General features: G+C 41.6%; 2 protein-coding genes across 2 annotated transcripts; one reads left to right on the top strand and one right to left on the bottom strand.

Annotated features, from left to right (window-relative positions):
* The first annotated feature begins 400 nt into the window (after window positions 1-400).
* Window positions 401-4,646, top strand: pdia4 (protein disulfide isomerase family A, member 4). Its single transcript, XM_020653034.3, has 10 exons — window positions 401-692; window positions 1,122-1,293; window positions 1,463-1,668; window positions 1,765-1,903; window positions 2,028-2,233; window positions 2,350-2,508; window positions 2,678-2,829; window positions 3,024-3,180; window positions 3,416-3,649; window positions 4,014-4,646. The coding sequence occupies exons 1-10, from the start codon at window positions 617-619 to the stop codon at window positions 4,427-4,429; spliced, it is 1,917 nt and encodes a 638-aa protein (XP_020508690.2). The 5' UTR covers window positions 401-616; the 3' UTR covers window positions 4,430-4,646.
* Window positions 4,647-4,736: 90 nt separating this feature from the next.
* si:ch211-217a12.1 (alanine aminotransferase 2-like) lies at window positions 4,737-17,137 on the bottom strand. Its single transcript, XM_020653035.3, has 12 exons — window positions 16,988-17,137; window positions 16,679-16,897; window positions 11,540-11,629; window positions 11,326-11,434; window positions 11,001-11,134; window positions 7,976-8,219; window positions 7,801-7,880; window positions 7,289-7,425; window positions 6,961-7,135; window positions 5,703-5,858; window positions 5,492-5,604; window positions 4,737-5,272 (listed from the first exon to the last, which is right to left on the bottom strand). Exons 2-12 carry the CDS (start codon window positions 16,823-16,825, stop codon window positions 5,182-5,184), a joined length of 1,476 nt encoding a protein of 491 aa, XP_020508691.1. The 5' UTR covers window positions 16,826-16,897; window positions 16,988-17,137; the 3' UTR covers window positions 4,737-5,181.
* Between the last annotated feature and the right edge of the window lie 1,074 nt (window positions 17,138-18,211).

Below are 18,211 nucleotides of genomic sequence, written 5' to 3'. Positions count from 1 at the left end.
TAAATCACATTTTTCTATTTTTTTTTAATTTAACCTTTATTTATCCAGGAAAGTCCCATTGAGATTAAAAACCTCTTTTTCAAGGGAGTCCTGGCCAAGAGGCAGCAGAAGTTACACAGTCACACTCACAAACACACAGACAGCAATTAAAATTATAAAAAAATAATAATAATACTAATAATAACATGAAATGAAATGAAGACACGTGTACAAATCATGATTTAATCATTCACTGAAGTAATGTTTTTAGATGATCTGTAAACTTGGCTGGCGCATTCACAACAGCGTGAAACGCTGAATAAAAGCATCCAATAGCATCCGCCAACGTATACTTGAGTGGCGGGCTGTGATTGGCGAACAGGCGAGGAGGAGGACCAATCACAGCGTGGCAAGTCAGACAAAGTTCCAGACGGAGGAGGAGGCGGCGGCGTGCGTTGTTTTCCCGAAGTGCTTACTTTTGTATGAAACCACGAAGCGAAGGCGTCTGCAGCCACACGTCAGTATTGATCCGGACGGCTCGCCTGTAAGTCGATGACACTCGTCAGCGTTTAACTAGCAGACTACTTTGTGTTGACAAGCACGTCGTTAACCCCACGGGCCGCGTCATCTTCGGACAATGAGGAAGGTTGCTCTGCTGCTGATCGTGCTGCTCGGCGTGGCACACTTTGCAACCGTCAGCCGATGTGAAGATGGTAAGAGAGCGCTTTAAAACAAGTCTTCTGTGTTTATTCTAACTGCATGTGCTGCTGAAGTGAAGTCATTCCGCCTGCATGGTTGTTTCCCCCCCGTCCCCCCGCCGCCAAGTAAGTTATTGCAGGCTAGCAGGTCAGCTAACGTCAACGCAAAGTGGTACAAGACAAGTCGCAATAATGGAGCTTACCTGGCTTGTGAGTGTTTTGACACTAACGTAAGACAAGTCAGCTTTGTTGCAAAGCTTCACATAAAGTGGTTTGCTCCTTGCTGTCAAACCGGATGTAATGTTGCTGTCAAATGCGTCAGGAGTGTTGCGTCCATACTTTCTTTGAGTCTTTAACCAGACACACACACACACACACACACACAAAATGCATGTGAAACACTAACACACCTGTGTTTAAATCCGCTTGTTCTTTGCTGTTCAGATGTTGCAGAGGAGAAGGTGGAGTCTGATGAAGAGGAAAGTGATGATGATGAGGATGATGATGACGACACAGAGGTGAAAGAAGAAAACGGAGTGCTTGTTCTCAACGACAGCAACTTTGAAACTTTCATGGAGGGCAAAGACACAGTTCTGATTGAGTTTTATGCTCCATGGTACGTCTGTTTCTCCTCAGCTTGGCTATACCTTCATTTTTTTTTTTATCCCCCTCACTTCTCAAGGCATTTTTCTATTCACAAATATTCAACAGGATACTTCACACGCCATATCATTATTATTATTTTTTTTTTATATACTATAGTGTTCTTTGTTTGTCCCGTGTAGGTGCGGCCACTGTAAACAGTTCGTCCCAGAATATGAAAAGATAGCTCAGGCTCTTAAGGAGAATGACCCACCTGTACCCGTGGCCAAAGTTGATGCCACAGTAGCCAGCGACTTAGCGACCAGGTTCGAGGTGTCGGGCTATCCCACAATTAAGATTTTGAAAAATGGGGAGCCTGTCGACTACGATGGAGAAAGAACAGAGAAAGGTGAAGAAGAGTTCATCTGTTATGTTTCATGGTTAAACTCTTTTTTTTGGGAAAGCATTGGGTGATTTAACAGACTGTGTTTTTTTTTTCCTGCAGCTATTGTGGCCAGAGTCAAAGAGGTGGCTCAGGCAGATTGGAAGCCCCCTCCTGAGGCGACGCTGGTGCTGACCAAGGACAACTTTGATGACACCGTCAACAACGCAGACATCATCTTGGTGGAGTTCTACGCTCCATGGTTAGTCGCCACAAAACACCGGTGTGGCTCAGAAGCCTCGCTTGTCGGGTCTGACCTGCAGCACTGATATCTTCTTTGGAAAAAAAGAAGGTGTTCTTCATTATTTGCTGGTTGTCGCCTTCAGGTGCGGACACTGCAAGCGTTTGGCTCCAGAATACGAGAAAGCAGCCAAAGAGCTCAGCCAGCGCTCTCCTCCCATCCCTCTGGCCAAGGTGGATGCCACTGTGGAGAATGAGATCGCCTCACGTTTTGAAGTCACAGGCTACCCCACGCTCAAGATCTTCAGGAGAGGGAAGATGTTCGACTACAACGGGCCCAGAGAGAAGCACGGTATGTGATTTTTTTTTTTTTTTTTTTTTGCTCTATACGAAACTGACACCAGCCTTTTTTTTCGGGTTTGTCTTGGCTATTTTTAACTATTACTGTTTTTTTTTCTGTTCCTCCAGGGATTGTTGACTACATGGTTGAGCAGTCGGGGCCTCCCTCTAAGCAGATCCAGGCACAGAAACAGGTGCAGGAGCTGATCAAGGATGGGGATGATGCTGTGATTGTCGGTGTGTTTTCCGGTGAACAGGACGCGGCTTATGAAATCTACATTGAAGCCTGTGAGTATCCTGGGCAGGAGATATTCAGAGAAACTAGTTATGGAAAAGAAGCCCGTCTTTAAATGTTATAGTCCACCTAACCTAATTTATTTTTGTCATGAGGGCAAAGCTCGTTGATATTTTCCAAACACTCATGTAGATGTGACTCTCACTGCTGTCTGTCTGTCAGGTAATGCCCTGAGAGAAGACTTCACCTTCCGTCACTCGTTCAGTTCTGATCTTGCAAAACTGCTCAATGCTTCGCCTGGTCAGGTTGTCATTGTTCACCCAGAGAGGTTCCGCTCAAAGTACGAGCCAGCTTCACACACACTTACAGTGAAGGTATCGTCTGTTTTTTTGGGTTTTAACATTAGATGTGTTAAGAATAGTTTAATAGACTCCTGCTGTTGTCTTTTAGTTTTAGTGTGGGGTAAATATTGTCTCAAGGTGAAATCTGTGGTGCTATTCCAGTCTTCAGTGGTGAATTATTTAACTTAAGAGACAAATTAAGTCACTTTTTTTTTTTGATCCTACAGGACTCTACGTCTGTGTCAGAAGTGCAGGACTTCTTCAAAAAGCATGTGAGTCCTCTGGTGGGCCACAGAAAACCAAGCAATGATGCCAAGCGCTACGCGAAAAGACCCATGGTGGTTGTTTACTATGGAGTTGACTTCAGCTTTGACTACAGGAAAGGTGAGTTCTTCATATTTAGGTTAGACCTGGGATCTTGTTTTGCCGCAAATTACTTTTTTTTTTTTTTTTTTTGCAATGTTGAATTTACTGTAATACTGTTTGTATAGCTTTGTGTCAAGGCAAGAAAATACTGCTTAGAAAAGACTCATTTTGACACCAGAAACAATAATACCACTTGTGAAGAATTGAAAATGCATTGGACAAATCTCACATTTAGTTTTTCTTTCATTTGCAGCCACACAGTTCTGGAGGTCCAAGGTGCTTGCAGTGGCCAAGGACTTCCCAGAATACACCTTTGTCATCGCTGACGAGGAGGACTACGCTGAGGAGCTGAAGGGCCTGGGTCTGAGTGAGAGCGGAGAGGAAGTGAACGTAGGAATTCAGGGAGAGGGAGGCAAAAAGTATGCCATGGAGCCTGAGGAGTTTGACTCTGAAGTGCTGAGAGACTTTGTAATGGCTTTCAAGAAAGGTACGTGTGGCGTTGTTTTATTATTATTTTGAGGAATAGTATCATGTTTAAGAGGCATGTTTTTTTTTTCTCAAACTGTGAACAGTTTAATAAACACACTTTCACTCTTGTTACTTGTAGCTGTTTAAGTCCCACTACAATTTCTGTCTCTAGACACTCTTGTGTAGTTAGATTAATATTTAGCCATGTAATGGAAACAAATGTAACTATATCTGGTATCTGTACATAAACAAGGCTTACATAAACTGCATTTGAATAATTAGAAATGATCTTGGAACACAATATGGTATAATTTGCATAAAAGGCTAGCATTGAACATTTGAATTTAACACGTTTGTTCTGATCATTTCTCTTGCGTTTACAGGGAAGCTGAAGCCCATCATTAAATCCCAGCCAGTGCCAAAAAACAACAAAGGACCAGTTAAGGTCGTGGTTGGAAAAAACTTTGACGACATCGTCATGGATACCCAGAAGGATGTCCTGATTGAGTTTTATGCTCCCTGGTGTGGCCACTGTAAGAAACTAGAGCCCGATTTCTTGGCTCTGGGCAAGAAGTACAAAGGGGAGAAGAACCTGGTGATCGCCAAGATGGACTCCACAGCCAACGACGTGCCAAACGAAAACTACAAAGTGGAAGGCTTCCCCACAATATACTTTGCCCCAAGCAACAGCAAGCAGAGCCCCGTCAAATTTGAAGGTGGAGACAGAACAGTAGAGGGCTTCAGCAAGTTTGTGGAAGAGCACGCCACAAAGCTGTCACAGAAGAAAGACGAACTTTGAAAATATTGCTCTCTATGAGTAGCTAAGAACTCAAAGTGTGCTTGAGCGGACTCTCAGAGGGGGGAAAAAGCAGGAGAGGTAAATTGAGTTACTGTGATGATCAATCATTGTTTTAGTTTCTGTTCATTCCAAGAGATTCAGCTTTCTTCTGTTTCTAAAAGCATGTAAGCACTGTTGGAGATTTCAGTCTTTTTAAATAAAACCAAAAATGATGGCAGCAACGTGTGCCTGCACCTTTATGTGACTCTTCCATAATATTAATGAAAACGGGGGAAGTTGTGATAGCAGACATTGCAGAAAACCAATGTTTTAGAAATTCAAGTGTTTTAATCACATTTAAACATTAGTAATGTAAGTGCCTTTTCGGCCTGTCAGGTTAATAGTAATTATAACTAGTCTGGTTGTTCTAAGTCTTAGCAGGAAAAAGATGACCCTGTAGCATCATCTGTATCTCATATTACTACATACAATTAGCACTATAAAATCTCTATGAACATTACAAACCTGGCCTGGTAATAGTTTCGGAAAGTGCATCACATGAGTAAGATATCTGACCAGCTGTTTAGATAAGTAAATGTTCTTCATGGATTTAAGCGATACAAATCTGATCAGAGTGTGAATACAGTCTTAAAGAGAGCTATTTATAGTAGGAAGTGTTGTTAGACTTGTCTCCTTCACACACACACAAGGCACTTGAAGATACTGGCACTGAATGAGAAGGTTCTCGTGCTGTAGTTGAGAGGTGGGGGTGTTTATGAAAACTCTTTTGTGAACCGCTGGTGGAAATGACTGATTTTCTCCAAGACAACCTTCAGCTTCTCAGTGGGAGGCAAGATGGTCATCCTGGACAAAAAAAAAAAAAAAGTACAACAGAGGGAAAGAAAGATGTGTTAACAGCAACAGAAATACTACCAACAGAGGTGAGGTTACACTTTGGATGTGCTGATTTTTAGCAGAGGGAAACTCCTAAAATATCAGTAAATCGCAATACTCTAACAACAAGTGTTCCCTTTTTTTAAATCATGAATTTAGGGGAGATAAGAATCTTCAATCGGCACCAACCTGAAGTGGAAGGTTCCCTCTCTCTGGCCAAAGCCGCTTCCTGGCACCAAGCAGATGCCCTCCTCCTCCAGCAGCCTCATACAGTAAAGCATGTCTGGGACTGTGCCTTCCTCCTGTGGGTTTACACACACACAAATTATATCATCTCTCAGGAGAGTAAGTCATGGGAATGAGCATAACGCGAGAGATGGTGGGTGTTTGTAACGCAGACCTTTGCCTTGTCGATAGCCTTCTGAGGTAGAGTGATGCGGGGGAACGTGTACATGGCCCCCTGCACAGGGTTACAGGTGATACCAGGTACTGTGTTGAAGATCTGCTCCGTTAGCCTGGCTTTCTCTGCTAAAGCTGCTAACACCGCTGACCGCTCCTGAAGGGGAAGCAGAAAGGTAAGATGAATTAAAAAAACCCAGCAGAATTTACAAAAATCTAAATGAGTTCCACGTCTGGTGCTGGATTATCACAGGGTCAGACTGAACCACACAAAGACACTTTGCATTTAAATTCAGCAATATCCTGTACAATCTAACTTTCCCCAGTGTATAACAAGGAGTGTTGGTGAGAAAGATATGCGATTGATCCCAAACTGGGTGAAATGGTTGTATTACAGCAGTAATGCAACGAATGTCCTCCTCTCTGCCACCACTACAAAGGAGTCCATCTTGCAGCAAGTGTATTGTAATCATGTGTTGTACAATAAATTCAGCGTCTTATGACTAACAGGAGATGCGGGCCGCTGGCTTCCTTCTCATCCTTTCAGGGAATAAAGACTGCATTTAAAAAAATGCATCTGGTGAAAACGGGACTTCTTTTGAGGATTGAACCCCTGAACTGATCACATTATTTGATAGTCATTTGGCCTCCTTGTGGCCAATAGAGGCATTGCAAACATAGAGCAGCAAAGCCCAAAACTTTGCTGAGCCACTCTTATCTGTATCTGTTAAAAAAAAACATGCAACATCACTTAACAAAGTGCCTTTTTGAACTTGTAGAGCTACTAATGCCTCTTTACCAAACACTACATGTGAAGCCTGAGGATGAGATTCAATATTTGGTGTCATTGCGTTAGAACTTTTTTTTAAATCTGCAAATACTGAAAACTAACAAAATCTCGTCGGGCCGGTTCGGCAAGTAGATGCTCTAGTTTCATCTGAGACGTGCATTTGTTCACAGCAAAAACAAATCTTGTGCAGCTGGATTGATACTGGAGACATACTACATCCAGATTGACATAAGAATCAATTACAACAACAGCATGTCTTACATGTGTGATCCCATTTGCAAATGGGTTTCCTACCCTGGTTCTAACAGACATCTAGCTGATTATTCCTAAGAATGCGTGAGAACTTCAGCACACTCAATACAAGCTGTATGAGGGCGGATTACACAATGTGCTATTTGCATAAGTGATTCTGTGTTTGCATACACTTGAGCATTACCAGGATGTGTGCCGGTTTGTGTGTGTTTCAGACCTTCATAAACGTGGTGTAGGAGGGCTCGTCTGGCAGTGGGGGGTTGACCACCAGGTCCAGGAGAGCCTGTCCGGGAACTGGGGGGCACAGACGCACTGACACAAGTTTGGTGAGCTGGGCCTTCACCTCAGGGTCCATGTTAATCACCTCCATGTAGCCTCCACGGAATCCACACCTGACAAAGTAAACAGAGAAGAGGAGGGAGTCAAACACAAAGTCTTACCTTTCCTACAGATGACGTGCACATCGTCGTCACAAGAAGTTAGCTTAAAACAAAGAACGAACCTAAAGGTCATGTAAGCATAGAAATGTTTGTCTAGTTACTCACTCTCCCATGTAGCACTTGGATGTGGAATGGAAGGATGCCATCTCCAATGTGCTGGAGTACTCCGGTCCCATCTCAAACAACACCTTCTTAAAGGAGTGAAACTTACAGCCCTCTGCATACACATTATCCTGGTAGACCTTAAACAAGAAAGAAGCTTTGAAGAAACACAATCAAACTGTAAACAATAATGTGCTATAAATCTATAAAAGGAAACAGAAAATAGTGACTGTGCTTTCTGTCACAATTTTGATCCCAAATATTGAAAGAAGGTGACTCAAAATGACTGCTATGACAGCACAACTGTTGTTTAGATCAAAATAAGATGGGAGTGAAACGACTTTGAGTTAAGATAACAATACATTTTTTTTTATATAGCACCTTGGAAGATTTATAAAGTGTGTTGAATGCAGCACAAACAAGACAGGTAAAAGATCAGAACCCAAACATGGCCAGGCTCATACGTTAAACATTAGAAGAATCAGAGTCAAAAGCAAAATACATTGTCGTAGTACCTCATCAGCCATAAGGAAGAGATGCTCCTCTTTTGCAAACTTGATCACATCTTCAATGCACTGTCTGCTTTGGACTTGACCTATCGCACAGGGACGACCAGAAGATTTAAGTCATATGTGTAGAAGTCGCCGACACAATTGAAATAGCTAATCAAACTACTGCCAGCAAACATACCAGTGGGGTTTCCAGGGTTGATGATGCAGAGGACACGAGGATTGCAGTGCTGCCTGGCTTCATTGAGAGCTCTCCTGACCTCGGTGACATCCAGACTCCAGCACTTGTCCTCGTCCAGGTAGTAACTGACCTGCACGGCGCCCAGGTCTGCTACGGCTGCAGAGTACAGAGGGTACTGTGGGATGGAGATCATCACGCCCGTGCGGTCACGACCCTCGCCCCGCACCAGCAACTTCAGCATGGTCTGGGATATGGAGGTGTGAGAATCAGATGAAGGAAGGCAGAGAGAGCTAATTTAAAGAAACGATGAGTTCAGAGTGTAGCAGTTGTACTTCTTACAAAAAAACTCTAACTGAAACTCAAAGCATAACAAATTGAATCCAAGAGAAGACATTTTGTTTGTATTTTGTTGTTTTGCACTTTTAACAACCTTTTACGCTTTTTGGTCTATGCGTCATTTGCTATAAGTCAAGAAGTGTGTGTGTGTGTGTGTGTGTGTGTGTGTGTGTGTGTGTGTGTGTGTGTGTGTGTGTGTGTGTGTGTGGTGGGGTTACATGCCCTCTTATAAGCTCTGCACTACCAGTTAACATTAAATGTCAATCATAAAAAAAGGTAAACGAATTTCAAAATGGGCATTTCATTTTCCAAAAATAATTAAAAATTCCTGTTTCATTTCAAGTCTTCGGGCTATTTTCCATTTGTTATGGGGCTGAAATGTTTTGCAAATAATCACAATTGGTTTTTATTTACATTTTATTAACGTCCCAACATGTACGAATGGGTGTTGTATAATAATAAAACATATATACTTATGAAAGTCATTTAGATAGCTCTGTATGGAAGCGTTTATGAGATGCAACATTTCTTATGCAAATATTATTTCTATTATCCATACTTGCCCATCTATGTTAAAATATATTATTAAAAGTAATGGTTTAAAAGGTCTTAGCTTTATCCACAGGCCACCAATTGAATAGGTCTGATAAGGAGTGTAAAGAAATATATTGTATAACTCATCTAGTTTGCTTCTTCAGCAGATAGACAGTTACACAACTGAGCGTGTAGTGTAGAGGAAGAAGTATAAATGTGAAAGGTGCTTACAGTGTGCACTACTATTTTTTTTGTTGTTAAAGATTTATTTTTTGGGCTTTTCGTGCCTTTAATTGAGATCAATCGATCTTTATTTCTATAGCACATTTAAAACAACCTTGATTGACCAAAGTGCTGTATAAGCGGAGCATAAATAAAATCTCAAAATGTCAAGCTCAAATTGTACTAAAAGCCAGAGCAAAGAGGTGAGTTTTAAGCAAAGATTTGAAGTTGTTGATGGACTGAGCAGTTCTTATACTAACAGGTAGACTGATTGGGAGCAGCCACAGCAAAAAGCTCTGTCACCTCGGGTTTTTAGCCTGCACCTTGGAACATCCAAGAGCATCTGGTGTGTTGACCGCATCACTCTGACCGGAGCATGGAGGTGCAACAACTCGGGACACATATTCTGGCGCCAACGCATTAAAGGGATTTAAAAACAAATAATAAAACTCTTAAACTGGATCCTATAACCAACAGGAAGCCAGTGAAGAGAAGCCAGAACATGTGTGATGTGATCATAACGTCTCTTCCCTGTCAGAAGACGTGCGGCCGCGTTTTGAACCAGCTGCAGGTGGCGAAGCAAACACTGGTCAACCCCAAAATACAAATGAATTACAATAATCCAAACAAGAGGTTATGAACGTGTGGACGACTCTTTCAAATTCATGCCAGGAGACGCAATTGAAAAAAGCTTGTCTTCACAAGTGAGCTGATCTGTTTGTTAAATTTAAAACAGCTGTCAAAAATAACTCCCAGATTTTTTACAGAAGTGCGGCTGTAGGAGGCACTATCAACCCCATCCAGGAGAACACTATCAAGAACACTATCAACCCCATCCAGGAGAACACTATCAAGAACACTATCAACCCCATCCAGGAGAACACTATCAAGAACACTATCAAGAAGAACACTATCAACCCCATCCAGGAGAACACTATCAATCAAGAAGAACACTATCAAGAACACTATCAACCCCATCCAGGAGAACACTATCAAGAAGAACACTATCAAGAAGAACACTATCAAGAACACTATCAACCCCATCCAGGAGTTCAGATTTGCCAAATACAATTATTTCTGTTTTGTTTTTGTTTAGAGTCAGGAAGTTTAGTTCCATCCAGGATTTGACATCTTTCAAACTGTTTAGCATTTCATTCCAGGATTCTTTATTAGTTTTTAAGGGTAGGTAGACTATCAAGTCATCTGCAAAACAATGGAATGAAATGTTGCACTTTTAAAATATAGATATAGGACAGTGGATAGAGTCGGAAATCAGGTAGAGAGAGATTATTAGTATTTAGTATTAGATTAGATTAGTATTTGTTTTACATTATTGTATTTTTTTATTTAAATGATGTTAATATGTTTGATCTGTTTTTTAACTTCTATTTTTATTTTTTATAAGTATATTCCCATCCCCTGTTTTCTGGAGCTGCTGTAATGCACAAATTTCCCCCACGGAGGATCAATAAAGTTTATCTTTATCTCTTTATCTCTTTATCTTTATTAGGGAATGACATGTGGGAAAGGAGCCACAGGTGGGACTCGAACCCGGCTGCCTGCCCGGAGGACCAACCCCTGTGCCACCAGTGCCCCATGTGCAGTACTATGAACTGGGCCAAAACTGTCCCTGTATAACAGCAGATATGACGTAGTGCAGTACAGTGTATCTTAAGGTAATCCAGTAGCCTGATTGGGCTTCATAAAACAGGAGAAAGCTAATCCAAAAGTGACAAAGGTCTCTGGGTGGAGTAAAAGCACACAAGTATAAAGTACAGCAAGTATATAATTAACCTCATTTGAACAAAGAAAAGATTCACAGGCCAACTATACCAAAAGTAGGTCATATGTGCTGGAGAAGGGGAAGCATAAACTCAAAGCAGTTTTACACTTAGTCAGCACTTTTCTGGGTGTATAAAAGAATAACTCGTACCACAATGGCATCACTGGCACCGGTGGAAAGATAGATGTTGTCCGGGTTGGAGGGGATCCCACCATCTCTCTTCTCGATGTAGCGCGCCACGTCCTGACGGATACACTCGATGCCCTGGCTTGCACTGTAGGCCCCTTTAACACATGAAAATGAACTTTGTTGTAACATGCTGCATTGATTTCTTGATGCTCTGTTTAGATAGTGTACTAACTCTCCACATGAATGATTAATGAGCAGACTAATGGAGTCGGTTGGTGGTGTGTGTGTGTGTTTTTGGAAAGACGTCTGTGGCTGTGATTGGTAGAGAGAGGGGGAGTTGTCTGACCTATACTGTGGCCTCCACATGCATCGAGAATTCGCTGCGCTCTTTGCTTGGCGTCCTCTGGAAACTTATTGTCTTCAAGGAGTTCTGGGTAAGAACACAAAGCCAAAACCTGAGAGGGGAGGGAAGAAAAAAAAAAACGCAGTCTAATTTTAATTGCAAATATGACTTCACACAGTCAACTATCCTGAAGCAAACTTGCAAAAAGTGGTCCTACCTGTCTGAGAAATGTGATTGGTTTCTGGCCCATGGCGTGGGCGTCTCCAATGTTAGCCTTGATGACTTCTGTGAAAGGTTTCTTGACACCCTGGAAAGACAAAGAATGAAAAAAAGACGAAAAAAAATCAGAGAGAGTAGGTCGTGGAGGTTATGTAAGCGTCAACGGAGCAACATATTTCTGACATGTAGAGACAGTTCTGCAACAAACAGAAATTGTACAGACACATCGCAGAAAGTAGCCAAGCAACTTGAAATAGTCCTTCCTAGGAAAACTAGCATCACTTGAGTGCCCTTTCCTTCAGCAGTATATTTTTTAACTGAATCAAGGCTCTGCCCTTCTGCACATGCAGCACATTGTGTCATATCAGCAGTTTATAAAAAGACAACAAATACAACACATTAAAATTATATTGATAACAATGGTAATAAAGTGTTGATAAAACAATTTATTGATGAGTACCTCATTAAATTCTACTTAAAAAAAAAAACATCCCTTGAGGACATAAAAAAGACAGAATGAAAATTAACAACATCAAATGTCCTTCTGCACTTTTGTTCGTTGCCACCTGATGGCTCGGCATGTAAATCTTAGAAGAGACGCTTGTATTCATCTCACACATGCATCCCCTCTCATTAGCAGTATTTTGTTTCACAAAGACCCAGGCTGGCATGGAGTCCGTTTTGGCTTACAGAGCGGAGCGGGAATCGCTGGCTTGCTTCGAGCAGAGATGACGCTGCTGCTGCTGCTCGGCCACACGGAGACACAAACCACCCTCTGTCTCTGGATGTGGAGGAGAATTGCTGGTGTAACCTAATCGCATGACGGGCAGGGTCTTTTTTTGTTTCTGTCCTCATCCATTTGCTCACTTTTCATCTTCATCCAATCAGCAAGTCCTTCATCTCTGTGTCTATGAACTAATTGGGCCTCTGGTTTGGCGCCTGTAAGTCTGTTTGCTGGGCATATCATGCTGTACTTGCTACTGCTTATCAGATGAGGTGATGTTAGCGTAGGTGTTACATAACGCCAGTGCAAAGCAGAAAGGTTCAATGTCGTCATCTGGAGATTCTTTTTTTCCTCTTTTTGATTTGTGTATTAAAAATGGAAAACATTAAATTATTAAATATTTTATATTCCTGCATGCAGATGTGAAGTACAAACCAAAAAAAACCTCAAATAAGCAATAATATCACAATCTCATTCATCACGATTATGTTCTTTTTGTCTTTTCTTTTTTAGTTTACAAACGAAGAACAAAATTGAAAAAACATCTCACTTGAATTCAATTGCAACTTCAAGTAGATTGTCATGAAATTCTATTTAAAAATTATGATATAAATTATAACTATAAAATGTAAACACAACACTGATACGAACCAACTGCTCCTCTTGCCTGTAGAGTATAGCAGAATCCTAATCTCTGACGCAACTTTACACATCCAAATCTAAACTTTAAAGCTCACGTGAGGAACTATAGGTTTGTGTCGGCTACAAACGCCTCACAGGAGTTTTAATTTGCTGCTTTGGAAAGTGACTGCATAAAATAAGACTTTAATAAACTGCTTTCAAGTCAAGTCAAAGATGCTAAAACATCACAAGTAGCTTTATGTGCTACCTCACTGCCTCTGCTCATTCTTTTTATGAATGTGTGTGAATGATTCCCTGGCCTTCCATTAGAACAAACAAAAAAACAACAACCAGGAAGTTGTTTAGTCTACTGTTGTTGCCTGCATGTGAATGTGACGCAACCTGCCTCCCGTGTCTAAATGCAGGTGAGTCTGAAGAAAGCACTGCTCTCACTAACATGGAATCTAGTTTTAAATCAATAGATTTCCCACTCTGAATATATGTGAACTATGTCAGTGGTCATAAACTAATCTTGTCTCGCATGTCAGGCATGTTCTACAAAATGAAATACCACGCAGAAGGCCTTCAAGGGCAAAGACAATATTATCATTTTTCTGTGTGTCCTTGCATGCGGGTGAAATGAGACCCAACAAGGTTCCTTGGTTTAGCTTTAAATCAGATATAAACTTGTTTGAGATCTTAGTAACTGGATGCAGCTCGTTTCTTTTTTAGCCTTCGTCCCTGAGCAACAAAGAGACTGCTGTTCTCCGAGGAGAGAGAAAGAGGAGCCACTCGGTTCCCCGGCTCAGCGCTGCGCTCTCCTGCTCACTCAGCACCAGGCACTGATTTACACTGACCGGACCACAAACCCAGGCAAAGAAATCCTGAGGGGGTGATTAGAACCTGACCTGACGACCAAAGTGCGTTCAATTTGAGTCTGTTTTATTACATCAAAAATCACCCAAAAACTTTAAAAACATTTCCTTTTCAAATAATTTAATTGAAAATATTCTCACAGCATGATCATGTTGGCTTTAAAACAAACTTCAACATGTATTGACTGCTGGTGTCAGACAGGGAGTCCAAAACACTAAATTGTTACATGCTGCAAAAATAATGGAATTTCCCTTTTTTAAAATAGACACTGGCTTGATTTTTTTTTTTTTTTAAATTTGAAGTTAAATGTGCACTATGTAGTTTTGGTAGAGAAATGTAAAAGTTGGAGAAGAGTACAGATTCTGTGGTATATGTTCATAGCTCTATACACAAACTGTCCTCAGAGGAACATTTAGTCCCTGTAACACTGTTTGAAGATAAAATGTAAGGAGAGAAGTTATGGTGTTGGGCCAACAACAGTGAAACCGTAACTCTCCTGGTAGCTTTTCATCTCTGAGCAGTGTTCAGGGACTCGTTTTTTTCTTTGGGTAAAGTTTCTGTATTTAGTTCAGAAAATATATCAAAGAACTGTTTCACTTCTCCAACTCTCAAATTTCACCACCAAAACTACATAGTGCACCTTTAATGTGTGTCCTAATAACAAGGTAGAAAAGCCCTAAATGGACATGCCTCCATACATTTTATTCACTCCAGTTTCCCAGTGATCATGAGTAATGACCAGGTGTTATCTTATTTATTTCATATCCCCAGAGTTGCACAAGCACAAAAAACAAAACAAGAAAAGTAGGCTAAAATGACCTCATTAGTCTCGGCAGTGGCTGCATGGCATGTCATGGTCTGGCCTATCACAGAGTTTGGTTTCCCCAAAAAACAAGCTTTTTTATTGCAAGATAAAAAATAAAAACAAGTCAAGACCTCAAGAAAACAACTGAAATGAAACCGGGTATACAAGCCTGAGGGCAGTCTGAGGGCTTCTGCATCACACAAAACCTCAAACTAACTCTTATGAGTGCTTCTGTTTTTACAATAGACAGAATCTGAAACTGTCATCCCTCCAACAGTGCTCAGTCATGCTACAGTAACTTTGCTTTGTTCAAGCTTCGGCAGATGCAAACTAATGAATAACCACTGCTACCTCGCTCATGTGATTCAGCTAACTTAATATAATTTCTAAAAAAGATGCTGATTGAAATCAGAGAAACCCCCCCAAAATATACTACAAATAGTCCAAACGCAGGAACTGGAAGAACGGAGTGGAAAACAAACACATAACTCAAAAGTTAAACCTCCATATGACACCTCCCAATTGTCACAGAAAATGCAGCCCTTGACAGAGGTCAAGATACAAGCCTTGATTAGCTGACCGCAGTGCAGACAACCCCAGGTCAGATGTCTGTATAAGGATGTTGGTAAGGGTCAAGGCAACACAAGCACGTGCATCCACAAACACACACTTGCATAAAATCTGCTGAGCTGTCAGTAAAAGTGTTCCAGTCACATATCTGACAGGAAGCAGACCTGCAGATGACTGGGCTTCTGCCGCAGTCATCCACCACCCATCATAGGAATCCCGGATGTCACATTTATGAGTTTTTTCTTTTGCACATGTGTTTCCAGTTGCAGCTCAAGAAAAGCAGGACTTTGGATTTGCCTGCACTACAAATAAGTCTGTCTGAATTCATGTAAAAATGTGAATGCATTTCTGCAGATCATTCTAGTTTGCTAGTCATACTATGAGCAATAGGTTCAGTTTATGTTTTTCCTGCTATACATAGAGGGAACATAAGATGACTACCAAGAAGAGCTGGAGCACTTTAAGCAGATCTTTAAACCGAGCTTGTAATGAAGCTCCATTGCAGAGAAAGGCCACAGGGCCTCACAGCTGCAGCTTCGTCCAATGAACTCCCTCCCTTGTGGGGAGGAGGAAGGTGAGCAAACCCAGAGAGACAAAAAGAGGACAGTGAATGTACCCTCTCATCTTACATAATAACCCTTCCAACATGTACACATCCTCCTCTCTGGATCCTGCAGTCACGTCAGGCTAGTGAGACAAATGCTCTTAAACCCGGACAGAACTGTTCCCTCCTGTTCATTACGTGTCTTGTGAGGAGGATTTAATTTCAGACAGGGTTCAGGCTTCAGACAGTCTTTCAAGAGACTCCTGCTCAACCTGCTTGCCCTTCCTTAGGAAAGCACAGTGGATCAATATTACGACAGCAGAATGTAATACAAGTGGTTATACGCAGCAGAACATTGCCGGCCCACTGCTGTCATGCAGGGACTTTTAAAAGCTGACCCACTGTCTATGTCCTGAATGCTCTCTCAACCAGTCAGCAGAACGTGTCCAAAGTAAGCGTCTCATTCATGTAGACTGGCCCACTTCTCCTTTCAATCTCTCTATTTTCTTAACATATCTCAAGGAAACAGCAGGGAATTTAAACAAAACATGTTGACGTTGTGTGCCATAATCCATTGAGAAACCATTTATCAAAAAAAAAAAAGCACATCAAAAGTTGGCAACATAATAACAAGCAACTTAAAAATACAAAAATGTTAATCTAGGTTGCTGAGGTCAAATTCCAGCTGTTGAAGGGGTTAAACAGCTGGAAGGATTGTGCAATGAACCTCTCAATTCCCCTGTGTGTTGCTATTTACTATAGCCTACATGTAACACCTAAAAGTTATCACAAACTGTGCTGTGTTCCTTTAAATGCAAGCTGTCCATATTGTAGTATAGTACAGCCAGTGACACCATATTCCTGAACATAAACAGCGTATCATAACTACTCTTTAGTACTTTCTGACTGCCCAGGGCTGCATCTTTTAGCCTTTTCTTTTTTTTTCCAGGCGTACACTGGTGCATTATCAAACTTCTCCTGCAGCCACATACTTTACCTCTTTCAGCTCCTTCTCGATCTGCACCGCCCGCTGCACTATGGGACCCCGCACCGCGTACTCGACCCGCTTCACATTGGGGTTCATGCTGTCCAAAGTTAGAACCTTGCCCCGATGCGGGACCCCGTTCGCTGCCTGTTGGGACATTGTTTTTTTCCCTCTGTTGTTATGTCACCCCGCACGCTGATTTCCGCCCGCTGTCGCACGCCGGACTGATACCTGGATAGAGGAAGTTTGAGAAACACCATGCATGAACAGAAACCCCCTTCATGTAGCTGTCCGCGTCAGATAAAGTGCATCAGCTGTTACCAGTTGTTCAGCAGGTCCAAGTTGACTGTGTGTTCACTTTTCCACCCCCCCACTGCTGCGGCTCCTCAATCTCTGACTGACAGTTCAGCCTCTCTCGCGCTTCATATTCCCACCCGGCCGACACGCCTTCGCTCGCGCCTGCTCCTGATTGGCTGGATTTTCTTCACTACGTTACATTCGGGCTTCAGCGTGCCAAAAGGACGCATTTACGTGCCGTCGGACAAACTTTACCTTGAGTGGCCTTCGCTTGCAGCCATAGATAAATATTTTGTCAAAGTTTATCAGGCAACTTTGAGGATCAACAGGCTAACCTGCCTTGGATAAGGAGATGTAATTGTCACGTCAAAATAGTTTATAAAAGCGTATGATTTTTTTTTAAAGAGTAGGCCTATATCTAATATGAACTCTCATTGTGCGTTTTACAATGTTTGAAGAGGCATTAATAAGCAGGCTACTTATATGAAATGCAAATACATGCCTATAGGCTACAATAACATTAAAAAACAAAGCCACAATGGAAACTTCTGTCCCGTATTAAGATTTGTGTCTCTCACTGGGAGACAGCCAAACACACCATAAGAATAAGGAAATATACAGTGGGTAGTTAAAGTATGCCTTTACAACCCTCTGAGGCAGGCGACAAACAAGCTTATCAGTGTTTGCCATATACAGTCACACCTTGTCAACTTCTCAAAGTAACCAGTAGCCTAAGATTTCCATTTGCTTAAAACACTTGTTTTGTAAAATAAAAACTGGCTAAGGGATAAAAATGATTTACGTAATCTGGATTTTCAGATACAGATGTATAAAGGAGTACACAAAAATCCAAATCATTTGTAGTAATTGAGGGATTCGATTGTCTTTAAGTGAATGAAAGTGTCGTTAAAAAAAGATGAGGAGCTTTACATTCAGGGCTTTGTTACGAAGAGGTGTGCACCTTACAACACTGCTTGGGTGCGTGGAGTCTTGAAAGGGATCATGGGGCAGCATGTTTAGTTGAGGATCTTTTAATCTATCATGTGCTTTGCATTATGAACAAGGAGATTTAGGAGAAAGACCCTCACAATGCAGAGATCAGTTTATTTAGCTACAATGCTAACATAACTGACACAAATAGACTTGATTGGAGTCCTGTGGCAGTCTGTTCCCCCCTTAATATTTTCAAACTAGTGACAGTCAGAGATCAGCAGTAAATTATCAGCCGTTTACAACATGACCCTGGTC

This window comes from Labrus bergylta, chromosome 20 (genome assembly GCF_963930695.1).
Source record: "Labrus bergylta chromosome 20, fLabBer1.1, whole genome shotgun sequence".
Classification (NCBI taxonomy): Eukaryota; Metazoa; Chordata; class Actinopteri; order Labriformes; family Labridae; genus Labrus; species Labrus bergylta.
Note: the sequence above shows the minus strand (reverse complement) of the source record. Positions and strands in the feature narration are given on the sequence as shown.

Coding starts and splice junctions, on each gene's coding strand:
- pdia4 (XM_020653034.3), top strand. CDS start 617: ATGAGGAAGGTTGCTCTGCTGCTGATCGTGCTGCTCGGCGTGGCACAC. Junction 693..1,121: donor CGTCAGCCGATGTGAAGATG/GTAAGAGAGCGC, acceptor TTTGCTGTTCAG/ATGTTGCAGAGGAGAAGGTG. Junction 1,294..1,462: donor ATTGAGTTTTATGCTCCATG/GTACGTCTGTTT, acceptor TGTCCCGTGTAG/GTGCGGCCACTGTAAACAGT.
- si:ch211-217a12.1 (XM_020653035.3), bottom strand. CDS start 16,825: ATGTCCCAACAGGCAGCGAACGGGGTCCCGCATCGGGGCAAGGTTCTA. Junction 7,426..7,800: donor TCTTCCTTATGGCTGATGAG/GTACTACGACAA, acceptor TTCTTGTTTAAG/GTCTACCAGGATAATGTGTA. Junction 7,136..7,288: donor TCCAAGTGCTACATGGGAGA/GTGAGTAACTAG, acceptor TTACTTTGTCAG/GTGTGGATTCCGTGGAGGCT.